This window comes from Nicotiana attenuata, unplaced genomic scaffold (assembly GCF_001879085.1).
Source record: "Nicotiana attenuata strain UT unplaced genomic scaffold, NIATTr2, whole genome shotgun sequence".
Lineage (NCBI taxonomy): Eukaryota > Viridiplantae > Streptophyta > Magnoliopsida > Solanales > Solanaceae > Nicotiana > Nicotiana attenuata.
In genome coordinates this window covers 23,835-46,390 of record NW_017671779.1, presented here as the reverse complement: position 1 = coordinate 46,390, position 22,556 = coordinate 23,835, and the positions used below count along the sequence as shown (strand labels likewise).

General features: G+C 37.7%; 1 protein-coding gene across 1 annotated transcript; it reads right to left on the bottom strand.

Annotated features, from left to right (window-relative positions):
- Positions 1-273: 273 nt before the first annotated feature.
- On the bottom strand, positions 274-21,939 carry LOC109210176 (transportin-1-like). Its single transcript, XM_019373554.1, has 29 exons — positions 21,608-21,939; positions 20,443-20,730; positions 20,015-20,104; positions 19,794-19,871; positions 19,614-19,694; positions 18,148-18,198; positions 17,423-17,508; positions 15,890-15,956; positions 15,733-15,789; positions 15,608-15,637; positions 15,454-15,516; positions 15,251-15,364; positions 13,410-13,523; positions 13,073-13,171; positions 12,210-12,335; positions 12,063-12,137; positions 11,909-11,980; positions 11,645-11,755; positions 10,562-10,645; positions 7,889-7,996; positions 7,591-7,692; positions 7,352-7,414; positions 7,196-7,270; positions 3,994-4,065; positions 3,553-3,677; positions 2,687-2,738; positions 1,977-2,045; positions 1,830-1,889; positions 274-1,113 (listed from the first exon to the last, which is right to left on the bottom strand). The coding sequence occupies exons 1-29, from the start codon at positions 21,788-21,790 to the stop codon at positions 1,030-1,032; spliced, it is 2,679 nt and encodes an 892-aa protein (XP_019229099.1). The 5' UTR covers positions 21,791-21,939; the 3' UTR covers positions 274-1,029.
- Positions 21,940-22,556: the final 617 nt, after the last annotated feature.

The window sequence follows — 22,556 nt, the reverse complement described above, 5'->3', positions numbered from 1 at the left end:
TATATATACAATGTCTTAGATATCACTGAAGGGGCAATACTTCCTCAAGGTTACAAGTAGATTTTTTCAATCACGTTGCAGAGTATAGAATGAGAGTGATGCTTCGAATGCCCCATTTTCAGAGGCTATGATGCGATCATTATTTTGAATAGAGAGATGGGGAATTTCGATTCAATTTTCAGAAATAGATTTTGGGGGAGGGTTTGGGGGGGGGGGGGGGGGGTTCACCAGCACATGCAGACATTAAAACCAATGCAGCAATTCTTAACAAAATTCAATTGAACATTTACACTCAGAATCTTCAATAAAGTATCTTCGAACACAATGTCGTTTGAATCATAACTATCAAATATTTTTCATATTTTCTATAGACGGGGAATGAAGACATTATCGCAGGATAAAAAGATGTTACAATAATTCCTTTCAAAGGTATGTATACGTAAACCCCCACCAATAAACCACAAAGTACAGACTATTATTATTGCTCACCTCATTCGACCTCCCAACAGACCATCTAGTTCTATCCTCCAGAAGAAAAGGTGAAAAAACAAATTGTCAGACATGCTATGTAGACTTAAACCAACAAATGGAACCTTACAATTGTAAAGTTAAAAATAAGAAAAATTGCTCCTTAACCCGAGAAGAAATTATCAAACACAATTACCCAAGAACTTAGGATCACCTCCTTCAATAGATTCGGGACAGACACAAAAAATAAAATGCAATTGTAACGAAGCACACCTGTACACTTAATATGTTGAACCTCAGCTTCCAGGATAACTGCTGTGTCCAAAACCAGAGCAACTGAAGCTTCGAAAGAATATGAATAGCTTCAATCTTCAACGAGAATGTTCCATGGAGGAAATTGAACCCAAAACTTTGTGCTTGCTCCACATGCACGGCTCAACAACAATCAGATAATGCTAAGACTCAAACGAACAAGAAGCAAATAGATCCATAGATCTGAAGTATAATATAGCCATGACAACAAGCATTGGAACTTGGAAGACATTCTCTGTCAATAAGAAATTAAACTTGATACTTTAACAACTTGTCCTTCACTGAGGGCTCCAAAGCTGACATAAACTGTTCCCAAGCACCATCCTTGAGCATCTGGCAAAATATTTCCAACCTCAGAATAATGCATTAGACATCTTATACCTCCAGATAATATACCAGTGAGAGCTCATGAGAAAAATGAAATACTTTTCTTCTTTTTCCCCATTTATTCACCAGGTTCATCTCCAGATGAAACAACAAAAGAATTCATTAAGGAAACAGAAAGATAATTTCATCAGAGCCAATGTTAAACTAGTGGCATCCCAGAAGCAAATTGGTCAGGAAAACCCTCAAAGATCTACTCACAAATTAGCGAGTAAAACGATAAAGACATCATGAAAAGACACCCTTCTAGCAGATAAAAAAAGAAAAGCTTAATGCATCAATATAACCCGAACTTGGCACCGTTTATTCGGTGCACACCTGAACTATTTTTGTCCTATGCACTGCGCACCAATAAATAATTTCAAGCTCACGAGGATAGTTAGGTATTATGCCACAAAAAACTACTCCCTCCGTCCCAATTTATGTGACATTCTTTCATTTTTAGTCAGTTCCAAAAAGAATGACAGCTTCCTATATTTAGTAACAATTCAACTTTAAATTTTCCTTTTTACCCTTAATGAGATGATTTCTAGCCACACAAATATCTGCGATTTGTTTTAGACCATAAGTTTCAAAAGTCTTCCTTTATTTCTTACACTCTGTGCCTAGTCAAACACCTTCACATAAATTGGGATGGAGGGAGTATTATATCAAGCAGTGCTTACTTGCTTATATCCTTGCAGAACCAGACAGATTTCTTTGTGTAGATCTTCGCTTCTTATCTCCTGAAAAGGATCACAACCATAAGGAAAGTTCTCCGAATTTCTTATTTCCCTCCACTATTGAAATACAATAGAAAATAGAAAGCTTACATGCCAACTTGCAATGGCTTTACACATAAAGAGAAGTGAATTCATTGCACCTGATGGATTTGCCTTAACCTGGAAAAAATGAAACCGAGTAAAGACACTCCTCCATTCAGATAATAAATTTAACAGGTTCTAAAGAATAACTCTTCACTGGTTTTGAATTTACGAGAACGTCTTGCATTTCTATAGTATTTGTATCCATCATGGATATTCTGCCATAATTTTCCACGATACATTGATATTCTGCCATAATTTGTTTGATAAATCTATATCTGTCATAATTTGAAGTCTTTCATTAAATTTTTCCTTCTCGTTAATAAAGTAATAGTTGATTATACTGAATGATATTGCACCTATAGTACCAAATCTCTAGTTTGATATAAAATCATGACTACCTCTAAGTCAATTGGGCATCTTCTTCATCGCATTCACAAAGAGATAGTGTCCCAATTTACTAAGTGATGTAAGTGGTAAAGAGAGAGGACAAAGTAAAGTTAATTTTTTTTTTTTTACAAAGAGGTACTTTCCCAATTTTATGGCATTCAGAATTTAGTCTTGTCAAACCAGTTCAGTGCTTGAGGTTGGGCTATAAAGATTTTCAGGCTTAAAAAGGCAGAAATCAAAAGCTGTCAATAATAGGATATTCATAAGAATTTAGCAGTATTCAGTCATTGTGATCTGACTGAAGAGGCAATATTAAAAGACAAAACTACCATTGCACATAAACCACGAAAGGCATCCTCCTTCTCAATATCATCACGTATCCTGCCAGAAAAAGAATGCAAGTTGTCGGTCATCAACAAGGCATTTTGTGCACTATAATAGTGCTGAACACAGCTCAAACATCAATACTTGATGTGAACACCTCAGAACTAACACAACAACAATGATAGGTGCGGAGGAGATCAGGAATGTGCGGGTTACCAATCAGAGATCTTCATCACATTCATTTTCATGAATTGGAAAAGGAAAAGACAAGTTCACTAAGTTCACATTGTGAAATGGGGGTTTTCTTCTCAGGCAAGCTTGACTAACTAGTGCACTAGTACTGCGGCAAAGGAAAAATGGGTAGCCAAAGTTTTTATCACCTTTTTCATTTTTTCCACCTCCCAAAACATGATGAACTTAAAAGAAAAACAACACTACAGAAACTACTTACATTCAACCATCTGCTCTACGACCTCACACATATGCATCCACTCCCATTACGTAAGAACAAAAAACACAAACACATACCATGGCTTCGAAGAAAACGTTCTACTTTTTACCATGCACTATCAGTCACTAAAATAATTTCACTTTGGTGTTCAGCAAGTTAAAGCGAAAAATTTCTAAAGCAGGTCTTTTGGGATTTAGCTACCCAACTTCAGTTAAACAGTATTACCATGCTCGGATGGAGGTATGTTAAGTGACATTTGTTTAAGTAAATGGAGTAAGCCAGTCTAACATTCGTTAGACATATTTGGCCAGCTTGACTGCGATTCTCTATGTTTAATGCAAAAAACTAACAGTTCATACTTGTACGATGCAAACCGCCAGTCACAAACGAATGGAACAATTGCAATTGGAGTAAACTTACATAGACAGGGCAAAGCACCATGCTTGCATAAAATGCTCCATATGCGGTGACACAAACTCCGGACAAACCCATGCAAGTCTTCCAAGGGTGATAGCACTGTTTTCTATCAGTGACTTGTTGAGACCCTTTTCAGAATCAAATATAAAATGAGCAAGACAAAACAAAACACAAACTTGGCCACAACATACATGCAGGTAGGCATATACAAACAACAGAATTAACCAAACAAACAACAACAATAACTACGCCTCAGCCCCAAACAAGCTGGGACTGGCCATATGAATACTCACAAACCATGCTCCACATTTAAATTCATCCCAGGCCAAAATCATACAAACCAAAATGAAAAATAAAAACGAAAAATATTAGAAGTTCTCTATATGTCCTACTGGCATAACAATCATAAAATATTTCAATCTTAGATATAAAACAGATAATTACCTCAGCATGTTGAAGGATTGGTACTAAGCACGAGACGACAGACAGGACTACTGGAGATATCTCTTTATGAACCTGAAATTATGACGTCTCACATCAAACTCGTGGTCCATAAAACAAGACCAAAGAAAATGCATGGTATCTATTGGAAATTTAAGTCCAGACACAAAAAACGGAGCACAGAAGCAGTCAAAAGAAGAACTGCACACATGAAAGGTATATATATTTGTCTTCAGAAAAATGTAAGTGCACCTCTGTATGTTTTGTCCTCTCATGAAAAACTGAGTTTGAGGCTATGTGACAAACAACTTGAGGGTCACATATTAGCTTCATCAGTTTGTCAGCTAGGCAGTCTCTTGGAGAAGTTTCGACCAAAGAAGCTCACTACTTCCAAGAGTCATAGCTCTGGATGATGCTTCTACACTAGATCTAGGGATATCTTTGCTTTTACTTTGGCAGAAAACCTAAACTGCACTGGATTCAAAGCCAGCCCACAACTCTCCTATTTCCCATTTTAACACTCCACTTGATGGAATGAGTATTAATAAAGGCCTCAATGACTATGTGGAGATATGCCAGTCTGAGTAGGAGAGACTCTAATATCATGTTAAGAAAATGGACCTTAGACCCAACTCAACCACAAACGCTAGCTCATGAGGTAAAGATTGTCCATAATCATGTAAGGGGACAGCGACTCATTCCCTCAACCAACGTGGGATAATTTAACAACATTGACGGAGAGGAATGATATATTGACGGTGTAGAGTCGGATTCTGTACATATCAGAAATTGCCTCTTCTAATTTCCTTTTGGTGTGCCTGAGGTTGCCAGTCTATATGAAAGATTAGGTGCACTTTGCAAAGAACCATACTTTCATATACTGTCTACTTTTTGGCATATCCATGCAGGTTTATTCCCGTCTTCAATAAGATTCTTGTTACCTGATAAGGTGATGGACCTCATTTTATAAATTCTTACTCCAGGAGGCCAAAAATAACAAATTGAAAAGTTAGTAACTGCCATGAGACAGTTACTCATGTATTGGGTAGCTTTCCTGGAGAAAGGCGGCAGGGAGTTTTTGCAGATAAGTATTCAAACAAAAAAACGAATCCTTGGGAGAGTTCTAGCCTCTCAAATGTCTAGAAGTGTCATGTCTGTATAATTTCAATGTTATGTACTGTGTCTCTGTCACTTGTATCCATTTCAGTAATTACTCTATTCTGTCTGAATGTCATTTCGTGTTTTATGCTTTAATTAGGGAGTTCTCAGTGTTGGCGTGGTTATTTCAGACATGCTGAAGTAAATTCTGTATTTTCAGTGTTATCAATCAGTTTTTGTTCCTGCTATATCCTATTTTCAGAAAAGTCTATCATAAGGAAAAACTATCTTATTGATTGATTGTCCATACACATGATTTTAGTCACAAGAGCATAAAAGAACAAGTGCTCTCTCACACAACAAACTTGCAGAAGAGAAAGGTAGCAAAGATGAGGATGTTGAGATGGATGTGCGGGCACACCAGGCTAGATAGGATTAGAAATGAGGTTATTCGCGACAAGGTGGGTGTGGCCCCTAGGGGTGGGCATCGGTTGGTTCGGTCGGTTATTATAAAAATACGGTTCGGTTAATCGGTTTTCCGTTTTGTAATATTAATAACCAAATCAAACCAAAATATTTACGGTTCGATGCGATTGTTTCAAAGTTCGGTTCGGTTATTTTCGGTTTATATTTTCGGTTTCAAACGGTTGTAGACTCGTAGGAACAGCGAAGTCTGTCCTTATATAATTATGTACAATACAATGTCTAAAGACTCCTATAAATAATGTGTATTCAATACACTGTATTGTGGCAATTCATTCCCCCTCACCAATTATAGCGTTTAGGCACAAACACTAGTAGTATGGAACACCAGTAACTTTTCAAATACTAAAAGTCCAAAATATTTTGCATACAACAGAAAGATATAGACGTGTATCTTTCATATATGTAATTGGTTTATAATTTTCAAGTCTACTGTGGACATGCATATTTACAACATGTTAGAGAAGAGGGCATGCTCTATCCTAGCGCTACTTAACAAATTAATGTAATTCTTGTTTTGAAAAAGATAGCCGGAAACAATATTTATATGCTGGAAAAGCTGCTTCAACCATTATTAATGCACATATATCGTACATATTCTTGCTCCAGAGTTCTGCAACGTTAACGCATCGAACCAAGCAAAAAGGATAAGTGAGAATTCAAACATGACTTTGGAAAAGTTCGGTTTTTCGGTTTAACCGAAAACCGAAATACAAAAACCGTAAACCGCACCGAAAAACCGAAAATTAATAATTTTAAAATCGTGCACCGACCGAAAAACCGATTAAACCGAAACCGAAAAACCGAAATTTACGGTTCGGCCGGTTTTTTCGGTTCGGTCGGTATTATGCCCACCCCTAGTGGCCCCTATTGAGGACAAGATGCGGGAAGCGCGGCTTAGGTGGTTTAGTCATGTGAGGAGGAGAAACACAGACGCCCCGGTGAGGAGGTGTGAGAGGTTGACATTGGAGGGCCTACGAAGAGGTAGAGGTAGGCCAAAGAAGAGGTGGGGAAAGGTGATTAGGCAAGACATGACGCAGCTTCAGCTGACCGAGGACATGACCTTTGATAGGAAGGTATGGAGGTCGAGGATTAGGGTAGTAGAGTAGGTAGTCTAGAGTGTTCATAACAATAGTATTGGCACGCAGTCTCGCTTTCTGTTGGTAGTAGGTTTTTATGACTAACCGTTTTCTTTCATTGTTGATCAACTTACTGTCTTGTTGTTTTTATTCTGCTTTTATATGGCTTTTTGGTACTGTCCCTTTTTGTCTATATTTTCATTAATGCGGTGCTTATGCTTTCCTGAGCTGAGGGTCTATTGGAAATAACCTTTCTATCCTCACAAGGTAGGGGTAAGGTCTGCATACACACTACCCTCCCCAGATCTCACGGTGTGGGATAATACTGGGCATGTTGTTGTTGTATTAGGTGACATAAAAGGGCTTCTTTGTGTTTTTCTTAACTTTTTCTTTCTTCCTCCCTTTTTCTTTTTAGATAAACATAGTGGGGAGTTTTCTGAGTAATATCACATTCTACAAACATTACATCACTTCTTCATCTAATCCGGATCTAATGATCTTGGGAGCAATAATGATCTTGGGAGCAACAAATTTGTCAAAATTACCTTGATTGCTAATTCACCAATTGCCCAACATGCGTTGTTGGCCACAGAAATGGTTTCCTTCAGCTTGGAAGTGTCCTGTAAAAGCATCTATGGAGTAAATATGACAAGGAATCAAACAGCTGGAAACACATTAAGAAAGAGAAGAGTAGTTCATACCAGTTGCTTAGTGGCAGCATCAAGAAATTCCGCCAACCGAGGCCGCAAATGAATGGAACAAACCTAGTAGCAACAAGCAAAAGAACGTTAGCTGCGAAAAGAAAGAATGCCTTTTCAAGGCATTTGGATTTCCAAACAGAAATCACAATGCTAACTACATTAAGACCGTACTAAAGAAATTCAGATAGAAGCTGAAGCCTATGAAGTGGCTCAAGCTCAAAGGTTAGGTATCAACTTACCCTTGCAAGGTCACCAAGCAAAGCAAAGGCACTCTGCCGAACATCAGGTGCATCATCCAAGCAACATTGCAGCAGCAAATCCCTTAAATTACCTTGTGAAACCTAGAGAAATTGCAATTCCATATTGAAACATAAAATAAGATTGTCCATGCAGCTTGGTATCAGAATACTGAAAGTACTATTTCAAGCACAGAAACCAAAATGTGAAACAAGTGACATATAATGGTTGGAAAGAACAATCAGAGAAAACCAACTTGAAATTCAATGCATGCATCAGTTTTGGAGGAAAAAGAATTACCAAACTCTCAATACTAGTGCCAAGACCTTCAGCAAGTCCAGACAGCAGGTCCAAAGAACAAACAATAAATTCTCGGTCATATTGTAATCCAGCTGAAGCAGGATCAACCTGCAATCAAAACTCAGTAATAGTGAGCAGAGAACAGAGCATCTTAGAAGTCGGGGCTCAGGGGGGGTAAATGAATAAGTTGCTTATCAAGAACAAAAAGCATGCAACTGAAAGAAGCATAACCCTCTGACCTTGCAATGAAAAGGGTTCAACCTTCTCATTATAGCAACCGTAAAATAAAAATATAAACTATGCGACAAGCTAAAAGAGGACACCCCAAATTCAGAAAATTGTCGCAACATACTATAAAGTAAACAGTAAGACTTAATAAGAGAATTCCCCAAATTCAAATATACAAACAAAATAGAAATAATATAATATATATGTGAGGCTGTGATTAGACGAAGATGGCAGACATACTTTTATAAACTCTTGAGGGGGGGGGGGGGGCAGGAACATTGTGATGGGTGAGCTGGAGCACTCCGAGAGTCGTCGTGATTTTGGGTACCGTAGGGGTACAAAAGTTGAGGAGGTTGAGGGGGCTATGCGTAAGATGAGCAGGGGTAGAGCGACCAGGCCAGACGAAAACGCGGTGGAATTTTGGAAGAACACTGGCAAGCAAGCTTGGAGTAGCTTATTGGTTGTCTAATGTCATTCTTAGGATGAAAAAGATCCCCGAAGAATGGAGGTGGAGTACGATGATTCCGTTGTACAAGAACAAAGGTGATATCTAGAATTGCAACAATTACAGGGATATCAAGTTGTTAAGCCACACTATGAAAGTTTGGGAAAGGGTGGTCGAAGCGGGGGTGAGGAGGAGTGTGTATTTCCAGGAACCAGTTCGGTTCAAGCCGGACCGATCGACTACGGAAGCCATTCACCTGGTAAGGAGATGGGTGGAACAGTAAAAGGAGAGGAAGAGGGACTTGCATATGGTGTTTATTGACATAAAGAACATACAACAAAGACCGAGAGAGGTTCTATGGAGGTGTTTGGAGGTTAGAGGTGTCCTTGTAGCTTACACTATGCTGATTAAGGACATGTATGATGGTGCTAAAACTCGGGTTAGGACTGTGGGAGGAGACTCAAAAGTCAAAACACTTTCCAGTTGTGATGGTGTTGCACCAAGGCTCAACCCTTAGTCCGTTTTCATTTGCTTTGGCGATGGACGTTCTGACCCGGGACATCCAAAAGGAGGTTCCATGGTGCATGTTATTTGCAGATGACATAGTACTGATTGACGAGACGCGAGGCGGCATTAATGCGAGGCTGAAGGTTTGGAGACAGCCTTGGAGTCAAAAAGTTTCAAGTTGAGCAGAACCGAGACGGAATACTTGGAGTGCAAGTTCAATAATGTGACTAAAAGCGGACGTGGACATTATGATGGACTCATAAGTCATCCCCAAGAAAGAGAGTTTCAAGTATCTTAGATCAGTAATCCAACGTGATGGGGAGATTGACGAGGATGTCACACATCGTATCGAAGCGAGGTGGATGAAATGGAGGCTCGCATCCGGTGTTTTGTGTGATAAAAATATGCCACTAATGAGTATGTAAGTTCTACAAAGTGGTGGTTGGACTGACTTTGTTGTACGGGGCTGAGTGTTGGCCAGTCAAGAAATCACATATCCAAAAAATGAAAGCAGCAAATATGAGGATGTTGAGATGGATATGTTGACATACCAAGAGGGATAAGATTAGGGAATGAAGATATTCGATACAAGGTGGGTGTGCCCCCATGGAGAAATAGATGCGGAAATGAGGCTAAGATGGTTCGGGCATGTGAAGAGGAGAGGCAAAGATGCCGAAGTGAGGAGGTGTGAGAGGTTGGCTTAGATGGGTTAAGGAGAGGTAGAGATAGGCCAAAGAAGTATTGGGGAGAGGTGATTAGGCAGGAGATGGCACAGCTCCATCTTACCGAGGACATAATCCTTAATAGAAGGGTGTGGATATCGAGAATTGGGGTAGATGGTTAGTAGGAACGTATTTCTTTTCCATACCAGTAGTATTAGTACTATTCTTGTATTCTCCAATTTCGCTTTGGCTGTCCTATATTCTCATATTTTCTGATTCATAGATTTCTACTACTCCATGTTATCTCTTTCGTTCTGGTGTCTTAGTATCTTCTTGTTGTTACTGCTTCTTTTTCGTCTTTCTTTGAGCCGAGGATCTATTAGAGACAGTCTCTCTACCTTCACAAGGTAAGAGTAAGGTCTGTACACACTATCCTCCCCAGACCCCACCTATGGGATTACACACTGGGTTTGTTGTTGTTGTTGTTGTTGTTGTTGTTATATGTATGGTTGTGAATGTAGAGAGAGTGCAACACACTCAAAAAGATTGCAAACATCACTATAGACTTCCAAGGCCAACATGTGCTGCTGTGTGTCTCTTTCTTTCTGCTTTTTCCTTGGTTTTTTCTTTTGTGGGGGAGGGGGGGTGTTCAAAATGTGCATGTAGGTGACTAGAAGGATGACTTGGACCATCTAATATAAACAGTGAAAAACTTGTCTTTCATAGAAAGTATTAGCCAATTTATATCTATCAACAAATATAAAAGAAAGAAAAGAACCGAAGCACTCAAATCAGAGATAGAAAACAACAGGATATAGTATTGTATAAAACCTTCGCCAATTGTTGCGACTGGATGATGGTAATGCACCTCTGAAATACAGGTTGAGCAAACGGTGCAAATCCAGTACCCAATGCCTGAAAGAAAGGAATGGATATCTATAATATGTGGTTCTATGCTGTTTCACATCTGAGAGTACTTGCATATGTAGTTTTCTACAACAATAAACATCTAGACAGCACAAACAAAGTCTAGCATGGTCACATAACGTGCTAGCAATATAAAATAATGAAACAGAAGTTATTCTCTGAAACTTTGAAGGTATGCCCCAGATTCAGGACTAAACAGGGAAGTTCCCTGCTGAATAATGAAAAGCCATAATGTACAAGCGTGATTGGAGAGAAAGCAACCATAATTTGGAGAGACAGTAACCAAGATTGACAAAGATCCTACCACCTAGACATATAAATAATAAGTAAACCTCCACAATTTGTCAACCAGACTCTTTTTATATCCCTGCAATTTACGATAGTCAAACAGCATCATTTACCAAACTACTGCAGACACTTTGAAGAATGCAAAATAAACAATAAAAGAAAGCTCCTGCTAAAAATTTTAAGCTAGAATGCCCAATGTAACTCAGAGACACAAGAGATACCCTACTCAATTAGTTTTTAGCTCCTCAACATAGGATGATGCAAAAGAGTCTCGTAAATGACCATTATGCTTAAAATTGAAAACTCAACCTCCCCCCTCCCCCCTCCCACCACCACACACACAAAACAAACCAACCAACAAGGATAATAAAGACAAATAACAAAGTAATGCACCTATAATTTCAGTCCAGAAACTATAAGATGCAAGAATATCAGACCAAAGGCTTACGAATAACAATAAGTCAATATGTTCATCCAAATATTTTACAAGACCACACCAAAAAGAAAAAGTAATTTAACCAATCACTGCTAAGAACCTGCAGCAATACTAAATGACAATGATATATCAGCTCACAAAGAGAAGGGAACCATAAAAACATGCAAAACATTTACTTGAAAATGTTGACGCATTTAAGGCAGTACTAACAGCAATAAATGCCACGTGTACCACTTTTTTTCATCAAAAAAAAGAAAATCAACCTGAGCTATTGACGTAAAGCACTCCAGCAGCGGGAAAAGATCCTTGTCTGAATTTGGTAGTTGCTGCCACTTTCCAATTAAAGGGGGCATCAAAATCTCGAGATACCTTGGCTGTGTTAACCAACAAAAGAATTAAAAAAAGCAAAAATCAGATATCACAAGCCGACTAAATTTCTTTAAACATAACCAAAAATCATAAAACCAAAGGAGCACTAACGAGTTAACATGTTAGCTAACACAAAAAGAGTGAGGCACATAATCTACCTGATTAAGTTCCCCTCCAACTGCATCTGCCAATGTTCCAACGGCATCATACACGATTCTAAGGTTCCGTCTCTATGGACAAATAAAAGGTCAGACGCTTTTAACAAACAGAAACACAGCAAGGTGTCAGCCAATGTAGGGAAGACAAAAAGACCTGGTATTTTCCGAAGGCACACATCAAATGTTGCAGAATGATTTCCAAGCATGGTGCTAACTCTTCTGCAGCCTCCTGCAAAAAGTAAACCATCAGTTAGGTATACATATAACAGAACCTGAATATTACAACAGCTTAGCACAAGACCTCTTCAAGAGTAGCAAAAGCTGAACAAGCAGCTTCTTGCACTCGTTTATTATCATCCAATACTCTCCGCAGAAGACCCATCAAAATTTTGTTGAATTGTTCACGGCCTTCTGGATGATCAGTGCCCTAAAAGAAAGTCAAACAAACAGCACGAAAACATAGAAATTATCCAGTGATGCCAACATATTGCAAAGGAGACTTAATTTCAGTCAAACGGAGAACTGAAATTAACAAAAAGGAAAAAGGGTCTCAAGCAGCAAATAAAAACTTCAACAGTCGGAAACAAGTAGTGCAACTTTTTCTGAATAGGAATTGGTGCAGGATAACTTCAACAAGCTAACATATATAAGTGCTATAACATTAAGTATATATAATAATTACGTACTTGATAATTAGTAAAAGCACCAAAACTTAATTTTAACAGTCGATATTGGGGCATTCAGATTAGTCAGGTACGCGATGACCACATTGGACCAGTTCATCTAAATCTCACAATATTCTTAACCCTAAGATCAACAAATGTAGATATATCAGCAACTTAAACAACACCTCATACCCCCATGTCAGGCAAGGCTTGGGGCTGAAAACTATTTTCCAGTTTGTAACCACTGCTTTACCCATTCTCTATTACAAATTTACAACTGAAAGTATAAACAACATTCCTACAAATATATCTATTTGAGGGTGACAACTATAAAACACTAAACCCTGAAACGAGAAAATACCACATCGTTGTAATGAATTTGACCCAAGAAGGGTCGGTGGTTTAGGATCGCCACAAACTCTTTGTAAATATGGTGGTCATTTAAGTCACATGTATGATAATGTAGCTTAGAGCTAGAAAAGGAGCATTTATTACCAACCTGAACGATATATTTGCTGAAGCGGGACAGTGTCCAACAAGAGATGCTTCGTATTAGAGGATACTTGTCATCTAAAAGTGGGATGAGAAAGGTAATGATCTGAATGGGGAAAAAAAGAAATGAAAAGAAAGAACTTTTAAAAGACAAGTTTCTACAATATGTGCATATCTCAGAACATATATACCACTCACTTCCCGAAAGAAAAAACCAGCAATAAATTGCAAAGAAAGACATGACGTGATGGCGCTCAGAAACCAAACTTCTCATACATTTTATATACAATCTCTTTCATCAACGCAAATTTTTTTTCTAGGAAGCTTGTCAATGATAGGATTACCTCCGATAAATGAGGGAAAAGCCCATTTAGGCAGCCTTCAGCTATAGCACCCAGAGCTAATACAGCTGCTTCCCTTTCCTTCCAGGCTTCATCACTCGTATTTGACAATTTAGTCTGTCCAGATACAAGAAAGTTGCAATGTATTAGATCCATTTATCGCGAACTACTAACCAAAAGGTAAAAGGACAAAATTAACTTCAGTTCTAGTTTCTCTCATTTCCTTCTTTCATTAGTATGATCAGTGTTTCTACACACGACGATAAAACTTCAATTCTTCAAATTGATGTAATATTGCTCCTCTAAGGGAATTGCTGCCTAGAGGGAAGAGTTCTGCTATTGTTATGGGCAACAACCACTTATTTGATGAGAACAGGCCCGTCAAGATATAGGCCATTTATGATAATTTATTTGTTCCCCTTTATTTTAAATTGCACAAGACTATTTTCACAATCATTTATCTATAGCATCTTAACATATAATTTAACCTAGCATATTTTATAAGGTTAAAGTTTTATTAATAAAGGTACCAAGAAGGTACACAACAGAAACAAACAACCCCTACAATAATTTCAAGTTACATAATTCCCAAATGATTCTAAGAAATCCATATACTGATCTTCCACTCACGCCAAAAGAAACAGATTTTGTAGACAAAGGTCATTGACTCTAGAAATATGATTCTTTTTGTTCTCAAAGCAAGCACTATTTCTCTCAGTCCAAATTGTCCTGAAAATACACCAAGGTATAGTCCTCCAAAACTTCTTCTGGTTGTTTGCTATCTTCTGCCTATTCCAGCTTTCCATTAGACTTCTAACATCTGAAGGCATTACCCAAACTACACCACACAAATTTAGGAAGACCTCCCAACACTGCTTGACCACTTTGCAATGGATAAAAAGGTGATTGACTGATTCCAGATCCTCTTCACAAAGATAACATCTACTCCCTCAGTTCCAGTTTATGTGAACCTATTTCCTTTTTGGTCCGTTCCAAAAAGAATGAACGCTTTCTAAATTTGGAAACAATTTAACTTAAACTTCCAATTCTACCCTTAATGAGAAGCTTTTATAACCACACAAATACTCTGGACCCTTTTCTGACTTGTTTAGGACCACAAATTCCAAAAGTCTTCATTTTTTCTTAAACTCCGTGCCCAGTCAAACAGGTTCACATAAATTTGAACAGAGGGAGTATTACTTAACATGAAACCTACAACAACAACAACAACAACCCAGTAAGATCCCACAAAGTGGGTCTGGGAGGGTAGTGAGTACGCAGACCTTACCCCTACCCCGATAGGGCAGAGAGGTTGTTTCCGATGGACCCTCGGCTCAGGAAGATGGACTTAACATGAAACCTCTCCTCTGCAAATTGTCTTGGGTTAAGCATGCTTCTCTGATCGCAACCCACCCAAAACAAGCTACCTTGACAGGTGCTTTGGACTTCCATATCATTTTCCATGGCCAATTTGGCTCAAAGTACTGTGACTGCTTTTGCAAAATGCTACAACTGCTTTAACAGAGTATTTCATATCACTGTTAACTGTTTGCTGCCCATAGCATAACACCCTCCTTATCTCCTTCTACCACTTGCTGTAGTCAATAATTGTATTAATTGCCCAACTTCCTCCATCTCCTAATCATTGAAATCTTTTTTCAAATTCAGTTGCCATCAGTCAGAAGCATAAAATTCAGAGACACAACCTTCTGGGGAATCAATACCAATCTTCGTCAGTATGCAAACATCTGAGTAAAGAATTTCCTTTCTTTACCTCTTTGAGAGAGAGAGAGATGAAAGCTAGGAATGAATAGCTGGATTTAATTTCACAAATAATCAATCACCTGAACAACAGGCATCAACATTGGTAGAATATCATCACCGAACACATTTGAGAGAATGTCCAGAGCAGCTGCACTGCACTTGCGTAAGTTCCACATATTTACTATGTCTTCATCCTATAATTAGGAAGCATAATGCTGATATCAAAGGCCATAGAAAAAGTGAGCACTAATTAAGAAAATGATTGGTCAATTAAACCACATACATCATCATCTTCACCATCCTCTGAACCATGAAAACGTGAAGAATGAAATCTAGGTTTGATATCCTGTCCATAATGACTTCCAATGTAATTAATGTCAAGTTGCCAAATGGAAAGGATTAGTTTTTTAGCTAAAAAGGAGAAATGACAACCAAACCTGATCACGATCTGGCAGAGAGCCATCCTCCTGTAATAAAACATTAATGTTTGGTTAAGCAAAAACAGAACACAACAAATCATTTCAGACTTATTTGACATCTGAAGATGAACTAAACACCAAACCTCAGCCTCCAGAAGTGACTCGTCATCATCAGCATAAACCATGTTAGACAGCAAAACCTAAAAGTGGTGCAGGAAGCATTATGCATAAGAATATGCTAAGACAGAAGACACATAATACCAATATGAAAAAGATAAATAGTTTGTGGATAAAGCATACCGGAATCAACCGTGGCAAGAATTCTCTCAAGTTTTCGGGGGGCAACTGAGCATCAAAGTATGCGGACCTGTCAATGACACCCACATCCAATCAAATTTGACAAGAGACATCAATTCGCAATAGAAGATTCCCAATTATCCAAAACAAAGCAACAATTCTCAACCATAACGTGAGATTTTTGAGAGCAGACAGAACAGGTAAAAGCAAAAACTTCGAGCACCCAAGAGCATAGTTTATTTATGAAACATAATGCAGCCCCGACCACAAAAAAGAGGAAGATATCCAGCAAGTAGAACTCTAGAAGAACTTAAGCAAATCTATCCTTCTGTATTAATAATAGGTGCAATTCTTGGGTGCCATAACATTTTCTACATAGTTCACATAAAGAAAAAGAAAATACTCATAGGGGGCTCTATTTGAGGCTCACCACATATCATTACGCACATTATTTCTATGGTACACTTCCATGACTTGCAAGGTAACTGGAAAGGTTTACAGTGTCATTACACCAAATTTCAAGCAGTCAGTATCTATTAACTCATTCTCTCTCACACGGTATCTAAAACAATTCTCACATTGCTCTGGCTCTTCCCTCCCAATTAAGTATAATCTTAATAATCTTAATGATCTCCTTATTACTTAACTCCCTCTTCATTATTGTAGAGACTCTTTTCCTAATCTATGTTCTACATCCATCGATGCAAAGCATCTGTATAGACGTGACCAACTGATCAGGATTAAGGTTAGTCGTTATTGACACACTTACACTAAGTGTAGTGCTTGACAGAGATCTACTAATGTTGCATAGAGATTGAGTGCAGAATAGGTATGAAATTTAGAGAATCTCCTATTTCTCCAAAAAGACAAACTGTTGATAGCTAAGGATTAACCGGCCCGACTAGCTTGAGATTGAAGTGCAGTTGTTGTATGTTCTCCATCCCAATTTATTTGGCATCTAGTCCTTTCATCCTAAAATGATTTAACTATCGTTTACAAACATCTCTTACTAACTCTCTAATACAATAATCTCGCCTAACTTCTTTGAGTCCTCGCCATGCTAGCTAAAATTCTTCTAACAATGCACGCGTATCCAAAATATCTTAAGTGGAGGGTGCATGGAGCTCATGTGATCTCTAATATCAAGTATAGCTTTAAAACGAATGATAAATGTATATTTTCGCCAACCAGCTTATTGAAATTTGAATTCAGTCCATTCAGGCAAAGGAAACCTAGACACACTTCAAAATAGAGACAAACATCCAATTACACCTAACGGCAACAAAAGCTTAGCACCAACATAACATGTCACTAAAGGTTCCCAAACCATGTTAAATAGTATATCATCTTTACAATTCCATCAACCATTTTATCAAAAACAGAATAAATCTATAGCATAATAATGAAGAATATTGTGCTCTCAATGCAAAGATTAGTAAACAATTTCCAGCAAAATGGTGTATGCTTCCTCCACCGTTGACACAATTATCATGCCAGTGATATCTAAAATTGAAGCACTGAAAAGGGGAAGGTTACCAAAATTCACAAGCTTCAAGTGCCACTTCTTCATCTGGATCCTTGTTGACTTGCAATATATATTCTATAACATTCCTTAAGTGCGGCTGTGTCAAAGGACCAGAAGTTGATTAAGAACATGTTAAAAGAATAGGAGTATGCAGTTCCATGTTCCTCTCACTCTCTCAGGCAAGACCACTAATTAAAGTGTACAGACTGTTCAGTTTTTCTTTTTCCTAAAACTCCCTGCATATAACGTATATGTAATACCTAAAAGGGAAATCAGGAAGTGGAACCAGTAGTTTAAACCTTCTATAATGAATTCAACTTCCAAACAGTATCCTAATATAGAGGATTCATATCGCTAAGCCTAAATAGTTTGGGATTAAGGTGTAGTTGATTGCTTAGTTGATTCATTGACAGTGCACAAGTGATGCGGCATTTTGCCCCCATTCCCCCTAATCCCAATAAGACAATAATAAGACTTGCTTGGTGCAGTTCAATGATATCTTCACTTATTAAAAAAAAAGGCAATAATAAACCTCAAACAATCAAAAAGTACAAATCAAAATAAACTTACAGTTAAAAATACTGTTCCTTCAAAATGTTGTTACTTCATTGTATTTAAAATTTTAAAACGTTTAGAAACCTGGAACTCTTTCCGCACATAAAAGCAAGTGCAAGCGGAAAGGAGATGTGACAAATAAGAGAATAGGCAATTAATTTAGAGTGGAAATAGATGTCACCTCCAAAAAGGCAGGACGAACTTCAATTAGTTGAACAAACGCTGCACAAACCTGTTGAGAAAAAGGCAAACTGAGTAATTGGTGCCAGAACTTTCTTTTTTTTTTAAAATAAGGTAGCAAAAGAAAACTCTCTACAACAGTCAAAAGCATAATTGATATCATAGGAACAGACTTCAAAACCTCTTTTGTAGGTGGGCATGCTAAAATAAAAATTTAAAAAAATTAGATTTAGTAGAGAAGAGTGATAGAAGAAAGAACCAGTGACAAATAAGTAGAACAATCATGTCAGCTAGAAAAACATCTTCCGTGTCATTTAACACTACAGTGTTGTGAAAAGTTCATTTAAGGTGCGCTTAAGCCCTGAAGCTCAGAAAAGCTTAGGGAGGGCGCTTTGCCTCACTTAAGTGCACCTCAGCCTAAGGCAAGGCACTAAGACATGCACCTCATTGTCCATGAGTTTTGTCGTAAATTAAGCGGTTCTAAACATCAAACATAATTGGAAAATAAGTGTATTAGCTGTAAAGGGAAAAATTATGAATGAATTTGTTACTTTGTTATATATATATATATATATATATATATATATATATATATATTTCTCCTTCATTACGCCTTTTTTTACTTAAGCTCACACTTTAAGTGCGCTTAAAGCCTCAGCAGACCTAGAGGGCTTTTCGCCTTTGACAACATTGGCAGTGTCATCAAAAGCGAAAAGCGCAAAAAACCTCTAAGGACTGTTGGGGCTTAAAGCGCAAATAAAGCGCGGGCTTTAATGAAGAAAGGCGCAAATGGAGAAACACTACAAATATGTATGTGTATTCCAGGACTAATATCTATAAGCGAATACCAAATATATAGACCAAGAAATTGAAGAAAATTTTACGATAACGTAAAATATCAATTGTTTAGTGTCGTCTCTTCAACATTACAGTCATTGGCAAGGAAAAGTATGCCTTATAGCCTTGATGACGACACTGAAGCGCCCGCTACGCGAGGCGAAGAGCTCAACATGCTTTGAGCATTGCTTTAGGGCTCAAGTGCGCTTTAAGCACGCCTTCAATAACACTATTTAACAGAGAACTGAACATCCGACTCCCATCATTCTTGACATAGAAAAATCATAGCCCTAACACAAAAGACAGCTAAGGTTCTAATAGACATACAAATTTACCATTACCTCTTATGACCAAGCTAAACAACTAGAAAAAGAAACACTCAGAAAGAAACATCCCATCTACCAGGTGCCTACTACAAAGACCATTTTAACCTATTAATACACCAGATGTGTGATCTGTGAACTAAAGTCATAAATCTCTTAACAGATTTAATTCAGTCTTACAAGCTCAATTTATCCTGCTAAAGCTATCATAAATAGGCGTACATCAAATGATACTGATAGCAATTTTGATGATGTGCACCACAGAAGAGAGAGAATGTATATGAAAGATATCACGGCAGTTACTTACCAACTTCCGCACCTCTGGAGCAGGGTCATTGGCAAGAAGAAACAAACCTTGAAGATATTTATCCATGGATAGATACAAAACCTATAACAGTAGCACTGACCAGATGAGCAATGGAGTCAAAATGACACAAAGGCAGCAGAAAGGGTAATAACTAGATAGCCCAACAGAAGAGGTACTCACTTTAGGCATCAGCATTATAAATTGATTCACAGAACTCAGTGAAAGCTTTCTGAGAGAAGCATGAGATGACTGGAAAAGCTGTCCGTTTAAAGGTCAAGTTAGAATGATATTATGAATTTAGCTTGAATATCAAATATACAGCAAACTATATGATAAATGAAGCAACATCAGATAAAATTGGGCAAAGAAGTGAATATAAGGAAAGGGAAGAGTTAGCTTACCAGGAGAAACCTAGGAAGGAAAACAGTAATGGGTCGTTCAGATAATCCAGAAATATCAGAATCAAGAAGTTGAGGAACGTCCTCACAGATCTGCATTACAGAAAATGTTCAGCAGGCCAGTCATGTGTTAGTTTAACAAAGATCTGACACATGTCCCACTGTGGCTATTTTTACCACTGTTGTCACTTTACACTCACGTTCACTAACAACGTAACAAGAGGCTAAGATCATCGCCCTTACAACATATGTTGCAAAGAGAATTTAGCAATCTTTGAGGATCTCACATAATGAGCACACTACAGAAGAAAAAGTTCTTGTTTATTATAGTTATGCAACACTTCCAAATCAGATATTGACACCAAGTTTCACACTGTATCCCGTGAAATATTATCGAGTGAAATGCTAGTTAAATAACAGTAAAATGATACCTTTGATAAGGCATCCATGGCTCCTTCCATGTGATTTATGTCGTTACTATCCAAGCTATTGACAAGTGCCTGTAGCAACTCTGGCCATCCAGCAACTCCGTCAATCTGTACAAGAACACTAATGATGGTCCCAGCAGTAGACCTGATGTGTCTATCTGCCGCCCCAAGAGAAGGTAGCAACTCAGATTTAATGTACTGCTGATTAGCAGGAGGCATGTTTTTGAAGGCAGTTCTCAGGTTATTTTTCAGTAGCAACCCAGCTGCTTGCCGAACGTCCACTGACTTCCCCTGTTATAAGGACCAACCAGATTGTTGAGTGGAAAATATAGTAGCTTTCCAAAATATCACCATGTTTAGACCAAACCCGTTCCAATTGCAATATGAACAAGATGATCTACCATGCATCAAAAAATAGATGTCAATACAAGCCATCTTTTCACTGTTGTGAGATCTACTACATGCTAGCAACATAAGAAAGTTATAATCCTATAGAATATCAGGGAATGAAAGAAAGAGAGAGAGAGATCACAATGCCGCCAATAAACTCAATGCAATATTTAAATCAGAGATTGGAAGAAATGGAGAGAGAACTCACTGCCAGTTGCTCCGCCACTGCCAAGGAAGGAGGTTCAATTGAATCCCCTTCATTGGAAAATCATTCTGTGCAAACAGGACAAAAACAACTTTTTCAAAAATATATTAACTTTTGAATCCCCTTGTAGTGGCAAAGGTAGTTCAAAAATTGCTTGAGGTCACAAGTTCTATTTTTTCTAAATCCCCTTGTTACAATCCTGGCTCCGCCACTCCTCACAGTATCGCCATAAAGAAGACTTAAGACTAAATGCAACAGTTAAGTTTCATTGGCATTGTCCAAAGAGCAATTCAAATATCAAGGAAGCACATAGGTATGACTTTGCTAACTCCATAAAGAAGACGAATAACTTATGCAACAACTAAGTTTAAAACGCATTTTCCAAAAGTCAATTTAACTTTCAAGTAAGCACTTAGGGATAAATATGCTAAAATAATCCACACCACGACCATTTCAACAAGGAAGATTTTCGAACTAAGTAAGAAAAAAATCAATCCGTTAAATAATTGAATTATTAGCTAAGAGTCAAAGAATTTTATCACGAAAGAAGAGTCTAGGATAAAGGAGTGATACCTCAGCACGAGCGAAGATAAAAGCGAGGTAGTTATTGAAATCAGGGAAGTGAGAGTAGTGTTGAAGTTGTTGCCAAATCTGAGACTTATCTGAAGTCGGAGACATCTGTTGCTCCAATAATCCACAGATCTCTTTGAACCCTTCCTCTTGTGGTTGCCATGTTGTTCCACTCGCCGCCGCCATCTCCAATAACGATAATGATCGGAGCAAGTGATTAATCAGCGAAAAGGATTTTTTTATTTTTTATTTTTTACAGAGAGAAAGGAAAGTCGACGACGAGGCTTTTGTGTTTTTCAAAACAAGAGATGGGTTTCGGACTTTCAGGCATTTGTGGAAAGGTAGGATCGTCTGTGTGAGGGTTTACGGTATGGGATTGTGTCGCTCCCAAGTCCCAACCCAAATTAGAGGAACCGTGTGGGTCAGTCATTAGCCTCTCGGAGACCTGAGGAGGTGTGTCGTGGAGACTGGAGGCGCCAGTTTAGCTTTTGCAGGCAGTTGTCTTATAGCTTGGTTTGGTCGTGCTGTTAAAATCAGCCTACTTTGAATAAATTTCTCAAAAATGATTTTAAGAAAAATATTTTTGATTAGAAGTAGTTTTTATTTGATTAATTAATTTGAAAAGTATATCTGCACAACAATTATAGCTATTTGTCCAAGCTGTAAAATCAGCTTATCTTGAGAAGTATTTTTTGAAAAATACTTTCGGAGAAAAGCAATTTGTATTTGGCTAATCAATTTAAAAAATATTTTTAAGCAATAATTTGTGTTGGCCAAACTTTTTTAAAAAAAATACTTTTAAGTATCAAATTATGAATAGGATATGAAGAGATGTATTTAGTAGTTAATATTATATATGTAGATAAATAATTATAAATATTTATTATTATATATAATAATTAAGTTTTTTATTTTATTTAGGTAAAATATAAAGAAAAAAATAAAAATTACT

Coding starts and splice junctions, on each gene's coding strand:
- LOC109210176 (XM_019373554.1), bottom strand. CDS start 21,790: ATGGCGGCGGCGAGTGGAACAACATGGCAACCACAAGAGGAAGGGTTC. Junction 19,695..19,793: donor TTATAATGCTGATGCCTAAA/GTGAGTACCTCT, acceptor CTACTGTTATAG/GTTTTGTATCTATCCATGGA. Junction 15,957..17,422: donor CTTGAAGCTTGTGAATTTTG/GTAACCTTCCCC, acceptor TGTCATTGACAG/GTCCGCATACTTTGATGCTC.